This window comes from Hibiscus syriacus, unplaced genomic scaffold (assembly GCF_006381635.1).
Source record: "Hibiscus syriacus cultivar Baekdansim isolate YM2019G1 unplaced genomic scaffold, ASM638163v2 tig00112117_pilon, whole genome shotgun sequence".
Taxonomy (NCBI): Eukaryota; Viridiplantae; Streptophyta; class Magnoliopsida; order Malvales; family Malvaceae; genus Hibiscus; species Hibiscus syriacus.
In genome coordinates, this window is record NW_024063256.1 from 41135 (window position 1) to 63710 (window position 22576).

General features: G+C 33.0%; 2 protein-coding genes and 2 pseudogenes across 5 annotated transcripts; 2 read left to right on the plus strand and 2 right to left on the minus strand.

The window, feature by feature from the left end:
• Positions 1 to 10990: 10990 nt before the first annotated feature.
• Positions 10991 to 12103, plus strand: LOC120174760 (heat stress transcription factor B-2a-like). Its single transcript, XM_039181520.1, has 2 exons — positions 10991 to 11243; positions 11753 to 12103. The coding sequence occupies exons 1-2, from the start codon at positions 10992 to 10994 to the stop codon at positions 12101 to 12103; spliced, it is 603 nt and encodes a 200-aa protein (XP_039037451.1). The 5' UTR covers position 10991.
• Positions 12104 to 12602: 499 nt separating this feature from the next.
• Positions 12603 to 15241, plus strand: LOC120174752 (annotated as a pseudogene).
• A 161-nt stretch (positions 15242 to 15402) lies between these two features.
• On the minus strand, positions 15403 to 16381 carry LOC120174761 (annotated as a pseudogene).
• Positions 16382 to 18166: 1785 nt separating this feature from the next.
• On the minus strand, positions 18167 to 22248 carry LOC120174751 (putative nuclear RNA export factor SDE5). 4 transcript variants are annotated; one of them, XM_039181509.1, is made up of 13 exons: positions 22158 to 22248; positions 21391 to 21628; positions 20982 to 21336; positions 20769 to 20794; positions 20476 to 20553; positions 20284 to 20327; positions 19932 to 20167; positions 19406 to 19491; positions 19222 to 19278; positions 18943 to 19010; positions 18739 to 18854; positions 18597 to 18667; positions 18167 to 18347 (listed from the first exon to the last, which is right to left on the minus strand). In XM_039181509.1, the coding sequence occupies exons 2-13, from the start codon at positions 21613 to 21615 to the stop codon at positions 18219 to 18221; spliced, it is 1491 nt and encodes a 496-aa protein (XP_039037440.1). In that variant the 5' UTR covers positions 21616 to 21628; positions 22158 to 22248; the 3' UTR covers positions 18167 to 18218. The 4 variants fall into 4 exon arrangements, with proteins under 4 accessions (XP_039037440.1, XP_039037437.1, XP_039037439.1 ...); XM_039181506.1 differs by having other exon boundaries at positions 20982 to 21628; XM_039181508.1 differs by having other exon boundaries at positions 20284 to 20315; positions 20982 to 21628; positions 22158 to 22247.
• Between the last annotated feature and the right edge of the window lie 328 nt (positions 22249 to 22576).

Consider the following 22576-nt stretch of genomic DNA (forward strand, 5'->3'; position numbering starts at 1 on the left):
GATATGTCTTAAATTGAAGTTTTTAAAATAAAATAACTCTATCCTATATAGTTGGGTTTTATATACAATTACTTAATAAGTGTGTGTTTAAAAAACGTTTATTTAAATACTTAAAAAATCTCATACCCAAATAAAATCAAGGACAATTGTTTCCTACTAGAATGTTTAGATGTTAATAATCAAAACATTATAAATCAATAATGTTGGTGACTAAAGCATTAGTGTTTAAATTCAATACCAAAAAGTAAATACTTAATGAAACAGAAGTGGTCATTTGAATAATTTATCCAAATTTGAAGAAAATCAAAGAAACCGGTCAATGCAACACATCACATCAAATGGGACAAAATTACATTTTTCTTCATAATACATCGAAAGTTCTGGCAAACCCTTGCAGAATGGTCAGACTTTCACGGCCATTAATTCATTATTTGTTTTTTAATTTTTCATCTTGTCGGTATGAATGATTTGAAAGCTTCGTATATTTATTTATGAGTATATATATATTTGCATTATGTATATAATAATAGATGTATAATTTTATATTAAATATGTAGATTTTTAAAAAGCTTTATAAAAGTTGGATGTAAAATTATTAAAATTTAAGAATATAAAATTAAATTAATAAAATATTTAAACTATATAAAAAGTGAAAATTTTAAAGAATATAAAATATTCCTGTATACATGCGTTATGCACCCAAACCCTAGTTTTCTGCAAGTATTATACATGTTTATAAGGAAAGAAAATTAAAAGAACTGTAGAAGTGTCATGCATTAACGTTGAAATTCTCAATTAAATTAAACAATATAAAATCAATTTCTTTATTCTTTTAGACAAAGTTCTTGATAAAATTAATATCTAAAAATATTGTTAGAAAAATATCTTAATCACATTCAGAATAAATAAACAAGTGTATTATTTAAAGTAATCAAAGAAAAATTATCGTGGCAAAGCTATTATATACTCCTTGTATATAGTCTAATAATTTAATTTGGCCATTGTCAATTTTTATACTTTTTTAATTTTAATTTTTCGATCTTAACCTAAATAATAACGATTAAGTTTTACTATTAGTTTGTAATATGTAAGTTATAGATCTAATTTGTATTCTCCAATTAGTCATTTTAAATATATACAATTTAATCATATTATCCCTTTATCATTTAAGTTTACAATAATAACAAATTTAAAATTCAACACATGTAAAAATTATAATGGGCCAAAATAAAATATAAAAACTAAATTTAAAATTTACACAGAAAACACGTGTATTATATAATGATGTTATAATTTTTTTAAGAAAAATTGTATAACTTATATTTTGATATAACAAATAAGGGTAAAATATTTATTAGACTAAATTGAATTTATTCAAAGTTTTTAAAAATAATTCAAAATCCAACTAAATTTGAAATATATGGGTTCAATGTTTTCTAAACTTTTCCAAAACTTTAAAATGAGTCTTTTAAGTTCAAATTATATTAAAAATATCTTTCAAATACTTTAGAATCATTTTCAAAGTCTTATATTTCTAAAAAATGTCAAAAACTATTCTTTTAAACAAGCTTTGACCAGAAGTTTTGAAACTTCTACAAGACTTTCGAAACTTTCCAAGACAGAAGCCCAAAAGTTTCATTACTTTCCTATAGTTTCGAAACTATCTAAAGAGTTTTGAAACTTTCATTAAAGTTTTGATACTTTGGGTCCAACAGAATGATTTTTCAAGTGACTCTTTCGAAGAGTTTCGAAACTTTGTGTGCAGAGAGTATTCCAATGGCTCTAAACCTTCCCAAAAGGCTAGAAACAACTAGTAGCTCATTCCAACATATAAAAAAAAGTTCAAGACACTTGAATAAGGATACTAACTCTTAGCCAAGCAATCAAATACAAAAGAAAAGCTTTTCATTCTTTATTTCTCTTTTTCTTGTAAATATTTGTGTTTTTGTAAGCTTTAATTTGTAAACACCTTACTTTTTAGAGGTTTTCTTGTTTACAATTCTTTTTCTTTGTAAAGGGGTTTTGATTCTAGCTAAGCCTTTGAAAAATTAGGGAGTTTGTAAAGGTTATCTCTTTATCATTGAAAAAGAAATAATAAATTAGTTGATTTATTGGAAAATCCTAAGTGAGGAGCTTAGGTAGTGGATGTAGATTTCATTGAGGGAGTTGAACCACTATAAATCATTGTGCAAATTTTCCTATCTTTATACTCCTTACTCCCTAAACTTCAAAAAGTCAATTCACCCCCTCTTGGCATATTTCGGTTAATCGAATCGAGCTTTATCAAGCTTATCAATTGGTATCAGAGCGGGTCACAAATCGAAGGTCTAACAACCTTGTGAAGATCTTTGAAAAAGCTCTATCCATTTATGACACAACCGAGAAGATGGCTTCCACATCCGGCTCATTCTATATGGAAGACTCTCAACCGATCGACAGGTCTCCATACTTCAATGGAGCTAACTAATGAAGCTATTCATCCAATCCAATGATCTTGATGTGTGAAGATGATCGAGAACGACTACTCTTCTCCAACGAAGAAGACGAAGGAGTGGAGTGACCAAGAACGAAAAAAGGCCTAACAAAATGCCAAGGCCATGCACATGTTATTTTATGCATTTGGTTACGATGTCTATGAAGGCGTTTATTCTTGTTCAAATGCCAAGGAGCTTTGAAATAAGCTCGAAGAACTTCATTGTGACAAGAAAGAATAATCACCAAAGGAAGTGTGCTTAATGGCTCTTAAAGAGCCCAAAGTATCTTATAACTCTAGTGAATCTAATACATATTCTTTTAATGAGTTACAAGATGCATACAATGAATTATTTTTGGAGTTTGAGACCATGAACTCCAAATACAAGAAAATGATTTCAAATTTTAAAGTTTAAAACTATTTTCTTTTGAATGCAAAATTGGATTTTGAAAAACAAAACGAAATTTTGAAAAATTATGATTTAGAGCTTTCAAAAATAAAAATTGAATATTTTGAAAAATAATGTTTTGTTTTAAAAGTTAAGCTTGAATGCTTAACAAAAGAAAAGGAAATCATTTTAAATAATTCATCTAATTTCATAATGACAAAATGTTGACATTGTCATTATCATGGTCATATTGAACATACTTTGTCCTTTAAAGAAAGGAAAACATTTTAAAATTAAACGAGTATGGGTTCCAAAAGGGAACAAAGGGCATTGAAACTAACGTCCAAGGATCCAAAGTAATTTGGATACCAAAATCCAAATAAATGTCTCTTGTAGGTGTGGGGAGCAATGGTGACAAAAATGAAGATATTCAAATGTTCTAACCACACTTGATATGAAATGTGTAACCTCTAAACTTATTTTGATTTTGTATATTGGTTGCCTATTGAGTTTTATACATGCATGAGTATCGAGCGTGAATGATTACACATTGTTTATTATCTCATGTATGTTGAAAATATGTTATGATGAACATGTTTTTGAAGTATTTTTTTTAGTTTTTAGTTCATCGTAATATTTTTTTTGTGGTTAAGTTAAACTTTAATGTTTTAATGAATTTTGTGCCTTTATTGAAAACCATTTTTAAAACAAGTTATATCCTTGGTTTATTGAATAATTTTAACATTTGGAATCAATTTAACCTTATGATGCCAAATTTGATAATATTTTTCAATTGGTGTCATTTTGGATGTTTATGCTATGTTCTTACTTGCAAATGATATCTCTCTAACAATTGATATCAATTTTTCAAATGCATAACAATTTTGGATAGCTTTATGCACATGCACTTAAATACAACAATTGTCATTGCATAAAGTATATTAGACTTGAATATATTGAATTTCTTGTGCTATTAACTTGTTTGTTCATCTTTGTTGAAATTCAATGTCTTTTAAGTGTCAAGATTTTAAAGTCAATTTTTTTTTTTTGGAATGCATTTGTTGAGGGGGAATTTTGATTTTTCAAATGATTTTAATGTTAAAATTAATACTTACTCTTCATTGTTATTTTGTAACTTAAAGTTTGAATTATTTTTTATATAACAAAAAGATGGAGAAATATATTTTGAAAATTTCAATTTCAATAATAAAAAGGGGGAGCTTTAATATTTTCCTAATAATTCTCTTTTTCATTAAATATTTTAATAAGGGGGAGTTGTTTGTCAAAAATTATTTTTTAAAGGTTTTGTTATATTAAAAAGAGAAGATTGTAGAGTTTATATTTTGATATAATAAATAAGGACAAAATATTTGTTGGACTAAAATAAATAAAGAACTCAAAACCCTGTCATAAGAGCATCTAAACTCTACGCACCCAAGACCTACTTACCACATGCACGCTAGGAGTAATACATATTTCATATTTACAAGTAAAAAAATTAAATTAAATTAAAATAAAAGTGTCATGCAACTTGGAATTTCTCTTAAATCAAACAATCAATAGTCAAGTTTATGGGTGAATTTTTTTTTCTTTTTCATCTCCCTAACTTTCGTTTGATTCATTATTGATATTTTGGGTCTGGAATAATTGATTATAGTTCATGCTACGGTAAACCAATAATTAAAAAATAAACTTATAAACTTCACGTAAAAAAAGTTTAGAAAGAAAAAATATTATATATATATATATATATATATATATATATATATATTTAAAACTACATCAAATCTTAAAATTCTATTTACATATATAATTTTAAAAATATAAACTCTAACTTAATTTAATTGTATCATATATGTAGCTCTTATTTTTAATCTTCGTACCTTAAACTTTTTAAATCAGATTATTATGAAAAATAGATAAAAATCTTTAATAAATTAAATATAAATAATTATATGATGATAGTCCATGTGCTCAGATGCATGGAAGGATGCGTTTGTTTCATGTAAATAATTTTACGGAAAATGTTTTCAAGTATTGGTTTAACTAAAATAAAAAATCAATGTAAAACAAATTATTAATCAACTGAAAAAGCATGCTATTTTTCGTAAAATGACTTACCCTTTTGTTTTCGGTCAATTGTTTTACATCCCTTCTCACTTCATTTGGAGAGCATCTGCTACTTCAAAAGCATTCAAAACTCTTGTAAAAAAAACCACAACTGTGTCTCATCCTTTTTATGACAAGAAAATCAAGTGATAAGATTTCTTCTTCTATGGAGATTTATTGTTTTTACAAGAAAAATCTATTATTTCTGCTTCCTTTATTAGCGGTTTTCCCCCAGATTCTTCATCTTTATATTTCCTTTTCTTTTCTTTTTTAGATTAGGGTTGATTTTTATTTTCGATATTCGAATTAAGTTTCGAAAGTAAAACTTTTGTGGCATCCTTGTATGGTTTGAGAATTTTACTTTTAGATTATTGATTCCTTTGTTAATTGTTTTTAGGTTGGCGAGTTTTCTCAAATTGTGAAATATTCATATTTGTATTTTAGGGATTTTAAAGTGTCTACAAGTATAAAGGAAAATTTCTTTGTTTTAGTATTTTTTTTGTAAAATAAAAAATTATTAGAGATTGAACTTTTGAGTTATAAGATATGTAGATGAACTTTTAAAGTTTTGATTTGATTATACAATGTTTTCCAGGTTCTCTCAATTTGTTAAAGATATTGTAGTTTCCTTGCATTATTTTCAGAGTTTGTTTCTTCACACTAGTAGAAAAAAACCCCCCTTTAATGACGCGTATTGAGCGTCATCTATAGGTGCGGATGCCACACATTTGCCTATCGTTAAAGCCACCGACATGAATTTAAGATGACGCGCAACTGTGTGTCATAATTTATGACGCGCATTTATGGCGCTCATTGCGCGTCATTGAAGCCCCCGTCATAAATGAAGACGACACACATTTGTGTGTCATAAATTTATGACACGCATTTATGACTTACATTGCGTGTCATTGAAGCACACATCATTAGAAAAGATGACACATATTCGTGATTGTATGTCGTAAATTATATATATATATATATTGTAGATTGACAAATAATCAAACTAAATCACATTTAATGCCTCATAATACTAAATATATATATATCATATTATATATAAGCAATCCATTTGCATACAATATATAAACATTAAGTTATAAAAAATATTTGTAATCATATGTCGATACAAAATATCATGGCATAATAAAGTTTTCCACATAAGATACTCATTCTTTGCGAATATCAAACATGTCGACGTTGCTGGAGATGTATCTCTTCTACTAGCTTCTTCTGCAATTTTGAAGTTGCTTCTTCAGAGTCGAGAACTCTTGAAACAGGCTACGAATGAGCATTGGCTTCAACTGAACTAGTAGGAACATCAGATGCACTAGCTGTTCCCGAACCCTTCCCAAAATTAGAGCTGGTCACCTTTGGTTTCCACTCCTTATTTGAACCAACTGCTGATGACATATAGGAATTAATACTTTGTATATATTAATCAAGCATCAACTATCTTCAGGTGAGAACATAAGTAGTCCAAACGTTTGTAAAGAGCAAACATTTTCATTTATGGTTATCAAGTCATCACTCATAACTAAGTAATATGAAAAGAACGAAAAATCAAGTAAATTTATGGTAAAGGTATCTTAAGTTTTAAAAGCTTTACTTTTCATTTCTCACAGTTACACCGTTATTTAAGGGGATTCTTCTATTTACATATGGGTAATTCACCCATCTTTCTCGGTTATAATGATGATTTTCATTCAAACTTGCAACAAACGTGCTACTGAATTCTATTTCACTCAGAGGAAAAGGTGATTGATATCCATTTACCAAAATTAGTTATAGATTCCAATTATTATAAGGAGTAATATAGTGGGTCTGAACTCTGAACATCCTTAATCAATCAAACAAAGGAGGGCATTCAACTAAACTTTCATAGTCTAAGTGAATTTAGATAAATCCCATCTCTAACAAATAACACACATATCTTGATAACTTAAGCATCCATGTACAGTCAAGCAAAAAGCCAAAAATCAACTTTTTTTAAATATAAACATTCACATAGACTGCAATAACTTTCATTATATCAGTATGGGATGGGAGATTGTCGAGTGCAAGCTAGACATGCATCATAAATCTTCACTGGACAGCTAAAGATTCTGGAACCAATTAACTATTTTTTTAAAACTGATATCCACTTCATTGATGAGGCCAAATTGGACTATGTAGCTCCAAACTATCCATCTCAACCCCAATATAAGTAACAAAGAGAAAATATTGAACAAATATCAAGGAATGAACACCCTTTTAAAAATATATATGTTCCAATAAAGAAAGAAAGGCAATAGATGCATGCTTGCAGAGAAGTAACACAACTAAGGAAAAGGAAGAAACTTAAAGGGAGATTAACATATACCTTCGGATGGCTCTGGTCTGTATCTAGTTGTTATGTATTTCTGCAGTGAAGAGATCGGTTAAAGGGTAATCAAATCCAAGCCTTTGTACACACATATATATATATATATATATATATATATATATATATATATATATATAATAACTAATAGAAAAGTCTATGCACCTGCAAATGACTTTTAACATGATAAATTATCAAGCCTTCAACTTTCATAAGCTTCAACACGCCCTTTGGAGTAGCTTATGTAAGTTGAAAATACAAAACAAATTAAAACATATCATATTTTGGAAAACGTTTCATGAGAAATGAAAGTAACACACTTTCACTGCCTCCCAATTGGTTAACAGCTGCAACAAAGTCTTCATGAAGTTCTGGTGTCCACTGCATTCGTGATTTTGCTGGGGCGTCCACTAACGCTGTAACTAATATTAAGGCTTATCATAACAGTTGCACTTACAGCAGCAGAGATAATACAAAGACAAGACAATAGGAAACCTTATTATCATCACAGTACACATAATATCCATTTGCATTCTCTTTATCCCAAGCCAGCCAAGTCTCACATTAAGCTAAAATCTAAGTGATTTAAAACCAAACAATATGAGAAAGGATATACGGACCACCAAATAGGTGCATTGAGGATGTAAACTAGTACTGTATTAACCACCTAATCTCTCTGTTGCCTCCACGACTTGTCTACTTACTTCTGCAAGCAAAAGAGAAACATCGACATGTAATGGCAAAACATGATGAGTTCAATCAAAATTCAAAGTACCCAGACTAGAAATCATACGAGTTTTTATCAAACTCAGACATTAGTACATTGTAAAAAGTACCCCAAAACAATCAAACCAGAAAGAACCAACCTTTAGATAAGCCAATGACGTAAATAACCAGACCAGAAAACAAACCGGGGGATTTAACCGTTAAAGGTTCAGAACAAAGAGAGGTAGGGGCAGGGGACATTGGTTCAAGGAAACATTCAGACATATCAAATTTTCAAGGAAACAAACATAAGTTCAAAAACGAACAAAAATCAATCCAGATATAAATAACCTACTTCACAAAGCTTTTTAGTTAGCTTAACGACGACCTTTAAATTTTCTAAAGTTTCCTGATGACTCTTCGGATCATGCCACGAGAAATCGAACCTAGCCACTGAAGAAAAACAAACGAATAAATAAATATTGCTTCCAATAACACAGTAGTAACTAAAAAGAAGTGAGTCCGAAAATACAGTACCAGACATTCCAGCTTTAAGACAACCAGAAATAACATCAACAAATCGAGACCTTGGACCTAAAGTTCCCACTATCTTGGTCATTGCCAGGAAAAAACCCTGTAAAGAATACGAACGAATCAGTTTCCAAATCTACTAGGATCCGATCAGATTCCCTGGAAAATTGAAAACCCTAAATAGATTGACTTGGAAAACAAAAGGGAAACTTACAGCCTTAGATGGCTCCAGGATTGAAACAGTCCTGATTGGCTAGTCTAAAACGCAATTTCCTTCAAATCTAACATAAACCCAGAAGAATTTATTCAAATCCAAGAAATCCCACAAGTTCCCACTTCAGAAACATTAGAAAGTAGCAAATCAAAGTTCTACAACCAAGCGTAAAAAATATGCGTACGAGAGGGGGAATATGGGTGTTATAGATGCATAGATGGAGTGAGCTTACGGTGCAAAGTGGAAGGAGAAGAGGAAGTAACGTAATTGGAAGGAGATGATTGTTCTTTCATCTCCACATCTTGAGTCATTTTTGAGAACCTGAAACAATTTCAAGGTTCAAACTTATTATCGAGGGGGGAAGAAGCGGGAAGGATGAAAATAATGGGGGGAAAATTAAAATACGACTCCTAAAGATGACACACAATTAAAACTATACTCCGTGTTTTTGTAAATTTTTTGGATTATGACTATTAAATATGACACATATTATTGTAAGTCATAAATCGTTCAGATTTTAAAAATCATGACATTTTTTAATGACACACATGTTTTGCAAGTCATAAATTAGCGTGTGTCATCGTTCATGTGTCATTAAAGGTATATTTTCTTGTAGTGTCAGTACATTTAGATATATAACTGATGTTAGTAATTTTTAAATTTTTGTATCATTTTAGTAAGAATTGTTATGTCCTTGCATTCACTTTTATATATGCAAATTCATCTTTTGAGTAATCCTAATATTGACGAAGTTCAACAAGTCATTTGATTGTCAGAGGTAAATATAGTCTGTTTACAAGAAAAATTGAATGTTGATAGTGAAGAAATCGATCATCTGATTTGTGGAGATATTGACTTATCCACTCCAAAAATTTTGTTTGGACTCTTCAAATTTACAATACATATTACTATTATGAATACATGATTATGCTATTACAATGATTTTGTAAGATAGTTTCATACATTATTTTCCTTTTGTTTTATACTTTACTAATTTTGTTAATAACAATGTTGGCTTGAAGTTTGTTATATTTTAGTGGATTATGCTTGTGCATGTTTATTTGAAGACTTGCAGTGATGATCACAAATTGAATAAAATTGTTATAATTTATTTCATACCATCAATTTAATTGTTGAATGATGCTTCTTTTTAAAAATTGAAAGGCAAAAGTGAATTAAGTTGTACAAATAAGTTAGAATATAAATTCTTTTACTAAAAGTTCAATAACAATCCCATCTCTTTACATTTTAAGATTTTGATTAGTAATGTTATGGAATATTTATTAGCAATGCTCAAAGAAAATAAATTGTCTTATTAGAATTGTTTAGGAATGTTGATTAAATTAACATTTTTTGTTGGCAATGTCTAACTTTTTTGACTTTTTGCAGCAATTGAAAATATTTATTGAAAATATAATTTATTTATATTTTATTTATAATTATAAAAAATGAGTGATATTTAATTTTAATTTAATTTAATTTACTTTAACAAAAACATTGTAATCATATACAAAATTTGGTTAACGAGATAATTTTATAATTATAAAATTAAATCAATAAAAAATAAAAGATAAGATAAAAATAAGATTTTAAGATGAGTTTATTTAATGAAAGTTAGATGTTGAAAATTATTTTCAGAAAATTTTACCAAACAAAGGAAAATGATTTACACAGTTTCATCCAAACAACGAAAAATAATATTTGTAATTCATTTTCTAGGAAGCATAATTTATTTTTCAGAATTATTTTTTAGAAATTTTTTCAGTAAAACAAACATCATTCATCTAAAAACAGGAAAATAATTTTTATATTTTATTTTTCAGAAATCATTTTTTTAAATTATTTACACAAAATATTTATCATTTCGAGCTTCTGTGAAGATGCTTCAACCCTTTCGCTTTTGCCTAATAAGTTAAAAGAAACCGTTGATTATAGAAATACATATATATTGTTTCTTCAAGCTATTCTCTACGACAACAAAGTTGCCTTGTCTGAATTCCAAACCCCCCAAAAAAACATAAAAAGTTACTAAAGAAAGTAAAAGAAAAGTAAACCACTTTCCACGGCACCAGTAGTTTCCAAGAGGCGTGGCATAAATATACACCAACAACGAAAGAAAGTTGTAGAAAACAAAGGGCAGCTTTAACTCTTCAGGATATATAAATGAAAAGGACTCGGTAGTCATTAATTATCATTCAAAAAGCTCGTGATTATGAGCTGCGAAATGAGTTATTATCCGACGAGCTCTTCTCCCCGGAACAAAGGGCCAGCTCCGTTTCTGTCCAAGACTTATGCTTTGTTAGAGGAAGAAGGTGGTGGCGGCGGCGGCAAGAAAATAGTGTCGTGGAACGATGAAGGGACGGGGTTCGTGGTGTGGTCGCCGGTGGAGTTTTCGGAGCTGACTTTGCCTAGATATTTCAAGCACAATAATTTTTCTAGCTTTATTCGCCAACTTAATACATACGTGAGTTGTTTTCCTTTCCAAAGCCGAATTCTTTTTCTCCTAACAATATTTGCAACTTTAATTTCATACACGTGCATTTTATCCTATTAGGCAAAGCAAAAAGTTCTTAGTTTTAATTGATATTTACATAAATTTTGATCTCTGCTCTGATTGATCTTAAATTATTATTTTTGTATCCCTACATTGTTTTCTTAAAAATATTTTGTGAATTATGGTGCTAAACGAGGTGTTTTTAAGAAGAAGAAAAAATATTAAAAAATTAATTGGAATATTTAGTAACGTTCAATAATAATGTTATAAAATCACAGGATTAAATTATGTTAAGTTAAAACATAGAGATTAAATTCTAAATCTTAATATGGTAAGGGCACCAAGTGGTTTTAAGAAAAATTCATGATAAATTTTTAATTGAAATATTTAATGATGTTAAATAAGGATATTATGTTGTAACAACTAGAATAGATGGGATGAAGAAAGCACAATCTAAAAATGTTGTTGGCAAAGAGGAGGGGTTTAAGAAAACATCATCAAGGAGGTGGGAATTCAAGCACGATAAGTTTCAGAGAGGCCATAAGCAAATGCTACTGGAGATAACACGAAAGAGGAGCGAGCCAAGCGTGTTCCCTGCTTTCTTGAAGGCTTCCTCTTCGTCCGAAGAAGACCATCATCACATCATCAATGGCATGGACGATGAAACGAGTGTTCATCGTCGGACACTAATGGAGGAGAACCTGCACCTGAGGAGAGAGAAGGTGGAGTTGCAGACTCAAATTGCGCAATTCAAAGCTCTGCAAATTAAGCTGTTGGACTGCCTTGATCAGCACAACAACAATCACCATGAAACTACCACTGCTACGTGATCATGTAGCCTTCAGTCTTGATCTTCTTCTGTTGTAGCCAAAGGTTTCGATTGTTTGCACCTCATGTATTGTGCTCGTGGAATTTATGGAATAGCAATTTAAGTTTATTTAAAATACGAGTAAGACTCGAATTCATTAAGTGATCTTAACCGTAAAAAAAATGTTATTTGATACTATATTTTAGTGACTTTAGAAAATGAATCATATTCAAATTTTAATATTTGTGATCCGAGTCTCAACCGTTCCATTTTGTAAATTTATAGCAATAACTTTTGTTAGAAAAATTTAAAGTTATTATCTTTGATTTCTGATGTAAAATAGGTTACTCTTACGTAGTTGGTTTTCCTAATCAATGTATTTCTCTCTGTATTTTGGGTAAAATATTTTTGGTGCTTATTTTTTTGTAAAACATTTTCTTTAGTTCGTTTCAACCTAAAATAATCTTTCTGCTAAAATTAACTCACCCTGTTCGATTTCATCTCATTTTTCTGCTAAAAGCATGAACTTCACAAAGCTGTTGTTCAACTCAAAATCCCAGACTCAATATGTGTGTTTTAGCAGATTTTATTATGCAAACTGGGTCAACAAAGCCACTCTGTATTCCAGAATCAGTCTTCTGGGAAGCCCCAACAAAAGCGTCGAAGCTGAGCTTGAAGATTGGTTCAAACATGGCAACAACATTCGAGTCGCCGAGCTTCAACGCAACATTCACGATCTTCACAAGCGAAAACGATTCACCCAGGCTCTTCAGGTTTGGGTCTATTTTATATATTCTCGAGTTTAATTTGTCTGAAAATTTTGTATTTGCAGTACTTTTTCATATGGGGTTTCATGATGTTTGTCGTATTAAGCAGTAGAAGCATTTGTGATAACTGAAGTGTGAAGTACAACAGATGTCACTGTAAAAATGATTTTTTTTTATCAGAATGTTCAAATATTACACAGAATATGGTCGTTGAAATTATTGAGATTTGTTACTATTTATAAGCTGCAGGGCCCATTTTGTAACAGTTTTTTAATTGATATTTTGTAACATTTGAAAGTTGGATGACCAAAAACATCATTTTGACATAATTCAGTTAGTACTTTACCCAAAACTGAATGATGCTGACTTGAATTTTTAAACTTTAAACAGCCAAGACAGGTTTTGACATCATCACTGCCAACAAGTTCCCTAGAGTTGTTTGCATATTTGATTTGAATTTTATCATTATGCGCCTGAGTGATTATTTGTCAATAAGGAAATTGTTGGTTTGAAATAATGTTGAAATCTGTAAGCTGATGTAATGGAGATGATCGAGTAAAAGGTGAGGCTTTGTTTTCTAGAGTCGACTCCTGCCGACCTGCAAATTTTAGTGTGTATGACTGAAATCGTGAACATAGCAGATAAGAGAGAAAAAAAGTTTCAATTTTTAAAGAACGATTGATTTATTGGGGTGAATTAGTTTGAGTCGAGTTAGTCATTCAGTATTGTCCTTGTAATAATTGATTCTGGTTCGTAAGTGTCAATATAATCACAATTTGTAACTTCAAGAAAGAAAAACAAAAGATTGTTGCTGGATGCTCCACATTGTTGCCTAAAGTGGAGATGGGAGGATGAATGTGAACTTGTTAGTTAAAGCCTTAAAGGTTGATCGTGCCATGTAGCTTGACACTTAAATTGTTCGTATCGGGTTTTCTTTTTTGGTTTGTAGTGGTTGAATACATATCTGCGTGAAATTTTTTAGTTAAGGAATTGCAAGTTTAGTTGGTGATCGGATGTTTAAACTTTGAACCATAAGATTATGGATAACTTTGTTTATTTTCTGATATTTCCTGATGTCTAATGGGTGCAGGTTTCTGAATGGATGAATAGAAAGGGTCTTTGTGCCTTTTCACCTACTGAACATGCCGTGCAGTTGGATCTCATTGGTAAAGTTCGAGGATTTGCTTCCGCTGAAAGCTATTTTAATAAGTTGAAGGACCAAGATAAAACCGATAAGACATATGGCGCCCTTCTGAATTGTTATGTGAGGCAGCGGCAGACAGACAAGTCCCTGTCTCATTTGCGGAAAATGGAGGAGTTGGGTTTTTCCTCGACGGCTCTTACATACAATGATATTATGTGCCTTTACACTAATACCGGACAGCATCAGAAGGTACCTGATGTACTGAGGGAGATGAAAGAGAACAATGTCTCCCCGGATAACTTCACTTACAGAATCTGCATGAATTCCTATGATGTAATGTCGTATATCGAGGGAATGGAAGGAATGTTTAACAGAAATGGAGAACCAACCTCACATTGAGATGGATTGGAACACTTATGTTGTTGCTGCCAATGTTTACATAAAAGCAGGCCTTACTGAAAAGGCAATCGACGCACTGAAAAAATCCGAACAGAAGCTAGATAGAACCGGCTACAATCATCTAATATCACTATACACAAGCTTGGGAAACAAAGCCGAGGTCTTGAGATTGTGGGGTCTAGAAAAAAATGCTTGTAGAAGGCATATAAACAAGGATTTCGTCACGATGCTGCAATCTCTTGTGAAGCTTGATGAATTGGAAGAAGCAGAGAAAATACTCGAGGAGTGGGAATCATCAGGCAACTGTTATGATCTTCGGATACCGAATATCGTTGTTGTTGGGTATATTAGAAAGGGTCTACACGAGAAGGAAGAAGCGATGCTTGAAAATCTGAAGGAAAAGGGTAAGATCACCACCCCTAATAGGTGAGGCCTTGTGGCAGCAAGTTACCTAGATAAAGGTCAGACGGAAAAAGCTTTCGAGTGCATGAAAGCTGCCCTATCTTTATTTGTGGAGGATAAGGGGTGGAAACCGAACCTCAGGGTGGTTACTGGCATCTTGGATTGGCTAGGTGATGAAGGCAGTGTTTGTGACGCGGAAGAATTCGTGGAGACACTGAGGAGAACGATTCCGGTCAACCGAAAAATGTATCATGCCTTGTTGAAGGCAAATAGAAGACATGGTAAAAGAGTGGATGTACTTCTGGATCGCATGAAAGCCCAATAAAATAAATGGAGACGAAGAAACAAAAACGATATTGGCCATGAAGTCCAGCTAAATCTCCATTGTTTGGTTCCTCATCATTCATTGATCTGTGTATGCTTTTCCATCTGATGGCCATTGTAGTCCTTCAGACTCCGAGATCAGCTTTTGAGTTGTACTTCTTATTTTGATACTTGAGATTCTTTTTTATCCACAAATATTTTTTATGCTTTTAGAGGAAAAATATTAATTTTAAATAAACTTACATATAAACGAATTATCAAACAAGCTTGAAGCACAAGAGAGAATTTGAAGGCAAAAATAAAACCAACAAATTATAAAGGTTTTGCAGTATTGTTAATTGGCAAATATTCAACTTGGATGACCGAGAAGTCCGGAATTGAAGCCAGGGTTCTGTCCTCAAGTCTTACTTTAAACGCACTGAACCTACCTTACTCTGTCAGAGTCGCTTTCAGCTCTCCGTTGTTCCTCAGCTCCAGGACAATATCGCAACCTCCAATAGGCACACCTTTGTAATAAAGTTGAGGAAAGGTCGGCCAGTTCGAGAACACTTTCAATCCCTGTCTAACCTAATCGTATATTAAAATATCGAATGACCCAAAACTCACACCTTCCTCCTTTAGGGCGTTGACAACTTTAGAGCTGAAACCACATCTCGGAGCATCGGGGGTACCCTTCATAAAGAGCATCACTATTGAAAGATGAAATCAAACTTCTCAGACGGTCCTCTAGCGTCTCATTCTTAACGATGCCTTTCTCGGTTAAAATCTTTCGCAGCTCACCAGTTTTCTGCATCTGTAACACGATTTCTGATCCACCGTTAAGTTCACCTTTAATATACAATTGGGGGTAACTTGACCAATTTGAATAGACTTTCAGCTCTTGACGAACTTCATCATCTGTGAGTATGTCGAAACTCTTGCAATCGACTTTCTCTTGTTTAAGGATTTCAACTACCTATGATCATGGAAACCCGTTGGCTTATGCCTCTGATCAACATTGAAGCAGTCAGTCTTGGTCTTACGCTTGGAGAAGCTTGGTCATTAGCTTACGTCACTTTGCAAATGGGTTGGTTTATAGAATAGATGATGGATCAAACACCTTCTTTTGGACTGATAATTGGCTAGGACAACCTATTGTTCAGTTTCATCATGTGTCGCCTTCTGTTGTGGATACCTCAGCTAAGGTGAGTGATTTCCTTATGGCTGATAAGAAATGAGATTTGAATAAATTTTTTGCCCAAGTGTCTATGGAAGTAGCGAGCATGGTTATGGGTTACCCAATTCCTAGATTGGCCCTCATGAAAGATTCCCTCTACTGGAAGCATACCGCTGTCCGCTAATGGCGTTTTTACGACCCGTTCAGCTTACCTGTCCTATACATTGGAAGACGCTGGAGATACCAGTGAAGACTCCTCTTGGATTTGGAAATTACCTATTCCTCATAGGCGGAGGTATTTCATATGGTTGGCGTGGCGTGACAGGCTCTTAACTAACGCGCGAAGGGCTACCAGGGGACTATCGCACTTGAGTGGATGCTCAATTTGCGACTGCCTCTTTGAAGATCTAGCTCATATTCTGAGAGATTATAACACGGCTACGCGTATATGGGATTATTTTTGGAATGGTTGCACACCATATGTTTTCTTCAACCGGGATGTTCACAGTTGCTTTGCTGTAAACCTTGACATGAAGAGGATGTCGCAAGAGAGGGTGACGATCTTTGCTACGCCCATCTGGAGACTATGGACTTCAAGGTGCAAAAAGATTCTTGATCCCAATAAGACTTTTCAGAATGATTTCGGTCTTTGGCGAAATATAGTGAATACAACGAAGGAGGTTATTTCGACTAATACTAAACCAAGTCGAGTTGTTAGTGGTAGCTATTACGTCGCATGGTCTCCACCAAGATCGAGAAGCTTGAAGTTAAAACACAAATGGAGCTTATCAAGGTAATCCGGGAGTCTCGGGAGCAGGAGGTGTTCTACGTGATGAAGCTGGAAAATGGGTTTTGGGTTTCTCTACCCACTTGGGTATCTGCACTAGTGTTGCAGCCGAGCTTCACGCTTTAAGGATTCACTCATCTTTAGCTTGGGACCATGGCTATGAGACCGTTGAATGTGAAGTGGATGCCTGGGTGGTGATCCATCTCATTCAAAATGGAGATACAACCTTGCATCCGTTAGGTGCCTTGATCGAAGACATTTGAAGCTTTAAACGACGCAGCTGGAACATAACCTTCAACCACATTTATCGTGAAGGTAATTTATGAGCAGATTTTCTTTCTAAGATGGGTGTTTCCCTGGATGAAGAACTGGCTATTTTTTAGTCTCAACCTGCTGCTATCTCACAACTCTTTGAAGCAGACTACAGAAGCATATCCTTTCCCGGAGGATATAAAGTAAATTAGTTTTTATGTCTGTTCCCTTTGTAACCAAAAAATAATAATAATAAATAAATGAAGGTGTAAGCGAATTCCATAGTGTTTCTTGAATAATTAGAGATGGCATGAAAGATGAAAGTGATGATAAGTTAAGGGGCAGAAAATAGTTCAAATTTAGATCAAAGAAGAAGAATGTTCAACTAATGATTGATTTAGAATGATAAACGGAGGAGTTGATTGATAGAGAACCAATTTAATGAAAAAACATAAAAAAGTAATATCAATAAAATATTTTTTTACTCAAATATTAATAAAATAAATCATATACTGGGGTAATAACTAAATTTTAATTTTTAAAATTGAATGATTAAATTGAAAATCTTAAAAGTTAAATGACCAAAACATGAATTTAAACAAAGCTGAGCGATAAAAAATGTGTAATCTACCCTAGTGCTATTCAATGTTTAAATTTTAGATTTAACCTTATAGAAACATTGTTGATCTTATAACATCCATCTTTAACAACTAATGCAAAAAATATTCAATCTTTTTCGCTTTAGAATTTTGATGTCGAGGGTTGAATTTATAATTATATTAATAATATTGTGTAAAATGACATTGAAATTTTAGAATTCACTGTTACCAAAAATAGAATCACTCAAGCAGCACAGGAAACTCTCTGTCCTTGGGCTGTGATTTTCAAACAACTGGCCTTTAACGATCAAAGAGATGGGTTTTTCTTGGCAAAACTCAAATTTTTGGGGTTTATATTATCCAATTGGATCCTGATTATACCAAATGTCTCTCCTTCAGTCCAAGTGATTGATTCCTTCTCCAATAGCCTCATAACCTGCAACATATAAAATGATGAAATCGATACTTGAAAACGTTCTCCCTAAATATCACGCGTAAGTTCAGTCCAAAGTTGAATATGGTTTAGTATGATTGTGCTTCATAATAGTTTATTCAAATTACAGTTATTCGAATACGTTTCGTGTGAGATTTTGTATTTGTAACAGTCCTTTGTGTATTGAAAAAAAGGGTCGTCTCCCAGAATACTTGAGTTATGAGATTGAAATCAAAGAACTGAAGTTCTTACCAGTCTTCGACGGCTGCCCTTCAATGAGTCGTCTTCATTTTTGTCGACGATGATTTTTAAGTACTTGAATGCTGATTGAAAACAGAGAGCAATGAGTGAAAACAGTGGTTCGAGAGTAAAATCGATGTTAATGGGGGCTTACATGGGATGCCTGCGAGTGAAGATAGATGGCACTTCAAAAGACGTATTGCTTCCTTGGCTCCATGATCGTGCAAGTCGAGCGACATTTCATCTTCATCTTCTGTATCCGTCGTGTTCCTGATAAATGCGATGGGGAAAAGGGTGAGAGACAGAATGAGAAAAAAGGGTGGGGGACCATAAACGTTTTAAAGAACGAGAAGCTAACCGAGTGTCAAAAATCTTTTGATTAGATTCTTCATCTGCTTGGCGAGCCTTTTCACGATAAAATTGTCCCTGCCACCCCAAAATCCAACAATAATTCAAGTAGATGACACAGAAAACTTGACTGCAGATAGTAGCAGTAGGATTACTTAGATTTATTTAGTTCGTTTTCGTCTTTATATCCACTTTAGCCATAAGCAACCAGGAAGAAAGGTCGATTTCACTTGTGTCATGGAAGTAAAGTTTATCGATGGAACACACATATATTTGACTTTATTTTTACCTGTTCCAGAAATCTGTTTGCTAGACCTTGATCCCCTTTAGCAAAAGCTTCAATAGCCTGACAGAGAACGCATATCAGCCACTTGGAATTCAAAGGATATTGACACGGTATAAATTGTATCATACATTTCAGAATAGCTCCAACATGAAAAAACGGACGGTAATTTCAAAACCACAAGACTTACAGCTTTATAATATTCCTTCATTGTGCCCCTATATTCCTCCACGGCTCTTCGAAGAACCTGGAAACTATCTTCCTCTTCCTCTTCGTCTGTAAGTAAACAACAGAATAAGATGAATCAAAATTTTCGTACAAGGAACTCAAACACAGTGAAAATATTCGGAAAAACAACAGCAGCAAATTTGCAGCCAGAAACAACCATTTCCCATTGGTCTGGGTCTATGTGGGGCAAACTATTGATTAATAATTATAAATGCTCACCGAGGCAGTGAAGACGGTATTGAGCAGGTAAAAGGTATATGGGAATAGTCACACCTTGAACCTTTCTTCTGTGAACATTTGCACCGTCTAAATCTACGATTAAAATCTATGTTTTACTTAAGATACCGAAGCATATAGAAGCAACAAAACAAGTGTGGTTGTTACTTAGTCCTGAACAGTCTACTGCTAAATCTTATCTGCCTCCTATAAGCATCTTACTAAATTCTTAGTTGCATGAAATTCCCAGTGAAATGGACTAGGGCAAATACCATCTTTTTTATCTGAGCCAACTGAATCGACCTTCTCCTTAACAACAGAATCAAGCAGGGGTCCTTCCACAAGTTCTCCTAATGCGATAGACCTTTTTGCTGACCTCGTTCTTCTCGGAGGTGATTCATCAAATCTCTCGAGACCATTATTAAACAAAGCAGTCAAAACTTCCTTTTGGATCTCGTTTCTGTCCTTCGATTGCCTTGCTCCTCCATTTGCATTCAAGACTTTGTTCCTGCAAGTGAAAAGGGTCATCAGGAACTGTGATATACTTCTTTCCTAATTCTCTCTGTTGATAAAGTCCAAAATTAACCTAGCCGGAAAAACAAAAAAAAATTCAGGAAAACTTACTTTTCATGTGAAAGCTCCTCCGCTCTTGGTTGCATATCATTAGTCTATAAAAGGTGAAGAAGTGTAACAAAAAAAGATGAACAGTCGTAATGGTTTGATGCACATCTTAATCGCTTTTATTTTAATCTTACGAAGAATAAAAAATATAATTATACCGGCCACTGGGTTCACACACTCGAATATTAGACTAACCTTTTTATTGGATTCACCAAGAAATTTGCTTCCTTCGTCCAAACCTGCAGCTGACCGGTCAAGGAGCTTCTCCATGCTCTTATAAGTCAAGAGGGGGGGAAGGAGCCGTTAGAAAAACCTTCAAAAGAATCTTATTTCCATGAAGTCGACCATGGCAAAAGAAACTTCATTTCCTTAATAGTAAAGTATACGATACTTTGCACTAAAAAGTCGGTGGAAGTGCATTTGATAGTCTGAAACAAGAATTGCATACGAAAAGAAAAGATAGTCTGAAGCGAGGATCGTATCCATACCTTTTGCATGTCATATCCACAGTTATCTGCATATAAACCCATAAATAAATAAAACTTGATTAGTGATCTTGCATGACAATGAATGTATGCAGACATACTAGGAAATCATATAGACATCAAATGGCCTCACTTTAAGCATAAAACAAAGAAACCAGCTTAACAAAGAACATGCTAGGAAATTAGATAAAAGGCAATGATTAACGGTAGGATTACCGAGAACTTCTCTAATCACATTCCTCTCCAGTTGAAATCCCAGTCCAAGCATTTTGAAAAGAAAATCTTCCATATCCTTATGCAAACGGTTCTCCTTCAAAGAACTGGATTTGCATTCTTCTCCCCAAAGTACAGACATTGGCCACTCCTTTGAGTCCACCTTCAAGGGTTTAGTTCGTGGATTGGAACTATTAGCCGAAGGGGCAGGCTTCATATACCCCTTTCCTAGCATGCTAGAAACAGTCCCTCCTGAAACTGGTCTCCATTTTTGTTTTTGAGTTCTGAAATCCCCAATTGCTCGAAAAGAATTCTGCAAACTGTTACTACTTGATGATTCAAAAAGCTCATCCTTTTTCAGCTCATCGTTAGATGAATTACTAGCAGATGAAACTTGTCGCCATATTTGCTTAGCTTCACCACTTTTTGCCTTGCCATTAGATGCACTAGTATCAACAAAAGAGGGGTTCTCCTGCATTTTAAACAGAATTTCACCAGCTACATCCACATTCCGGTTCGCCTCACAGTAGGCAGAAGCAATATCTTTAAGAGAAAATACAGATCCAAAGGCATCAAGCAAAGTGTTCAACGCGTGCTCCTCGTCATATCGCAATTCACTTGAACCAGACACCTCCATTTTAAATATCAAGCTTCAAAAACAAAAACAAAGAGGGGAATATAAGAAATGATCCAATGTAAAACTTAGGTTAACAAAGCTGAAGGGCAGACACATAAACGAGCAAAGAACAAACTGCCACTGAAAAGATAATGTTATATCAATCCATGATCAACATAAAGAACATCTAAAGATGATAAACGCGCACTAGCAAAATCTAGTCATCAGCCAAAAAGAACAAGATCAATTCGATCAAAGAACCACTTAAAGAATGGGAAAGAATCCAAGTTAAATGTACTAATAAGCCATAGAATGCCAAGATTTAGCTTATCATAAGCCAAAAGAGCATGCAAGAAAGACCACATTTGGGATACAACGGAGAGAATCTTACTTTATTTCACAACAATGACTAAGATTAAGCAACCCAATCTAAATAAGCATAACCCTAATCGAAAAAAATCAAACAATACCCATTTTGGCAGCAAAGAACCAACTTCAGAAAAAAAAAAAAAAAGATTGATTGTCAAATTCACAAAGAAAACAGAGAGTTTTGAGTAACTTACCAAAGTGTTTTCAGCGAGGGACCTGGAGGAGGGGAAAGTTGAGAGTTTTTTGTAAAGTTTGGTGAATATAGGAAAAAGAAATCAAAATATTAAATTATATAAAAATTAAAAGAAAATAAAAAATTAAGAAAGGATGAAAGGACAGAATTTCAAACAGTCAGTCGTCGGATTCTAATTATGCTGGGGGAGTCTCCGAGTAATTTCATCACGCAAACCCTGCTGTAGGGTGTTGTTGAAATTGCCTAGAAAAAGTTCTCTCATTTCAGAGGTGAGTTTAAAATGCAATTTATTAAAAATAGCATAAATTAGTTGTAATAAAAAATATTAAAAGTGTACTTTTTTAGATTCGATCAGGTAATATTATAGACTAAAACCAAAAATTTATCTTTTCATCATACTTTTTATTGTAATTAAAATTA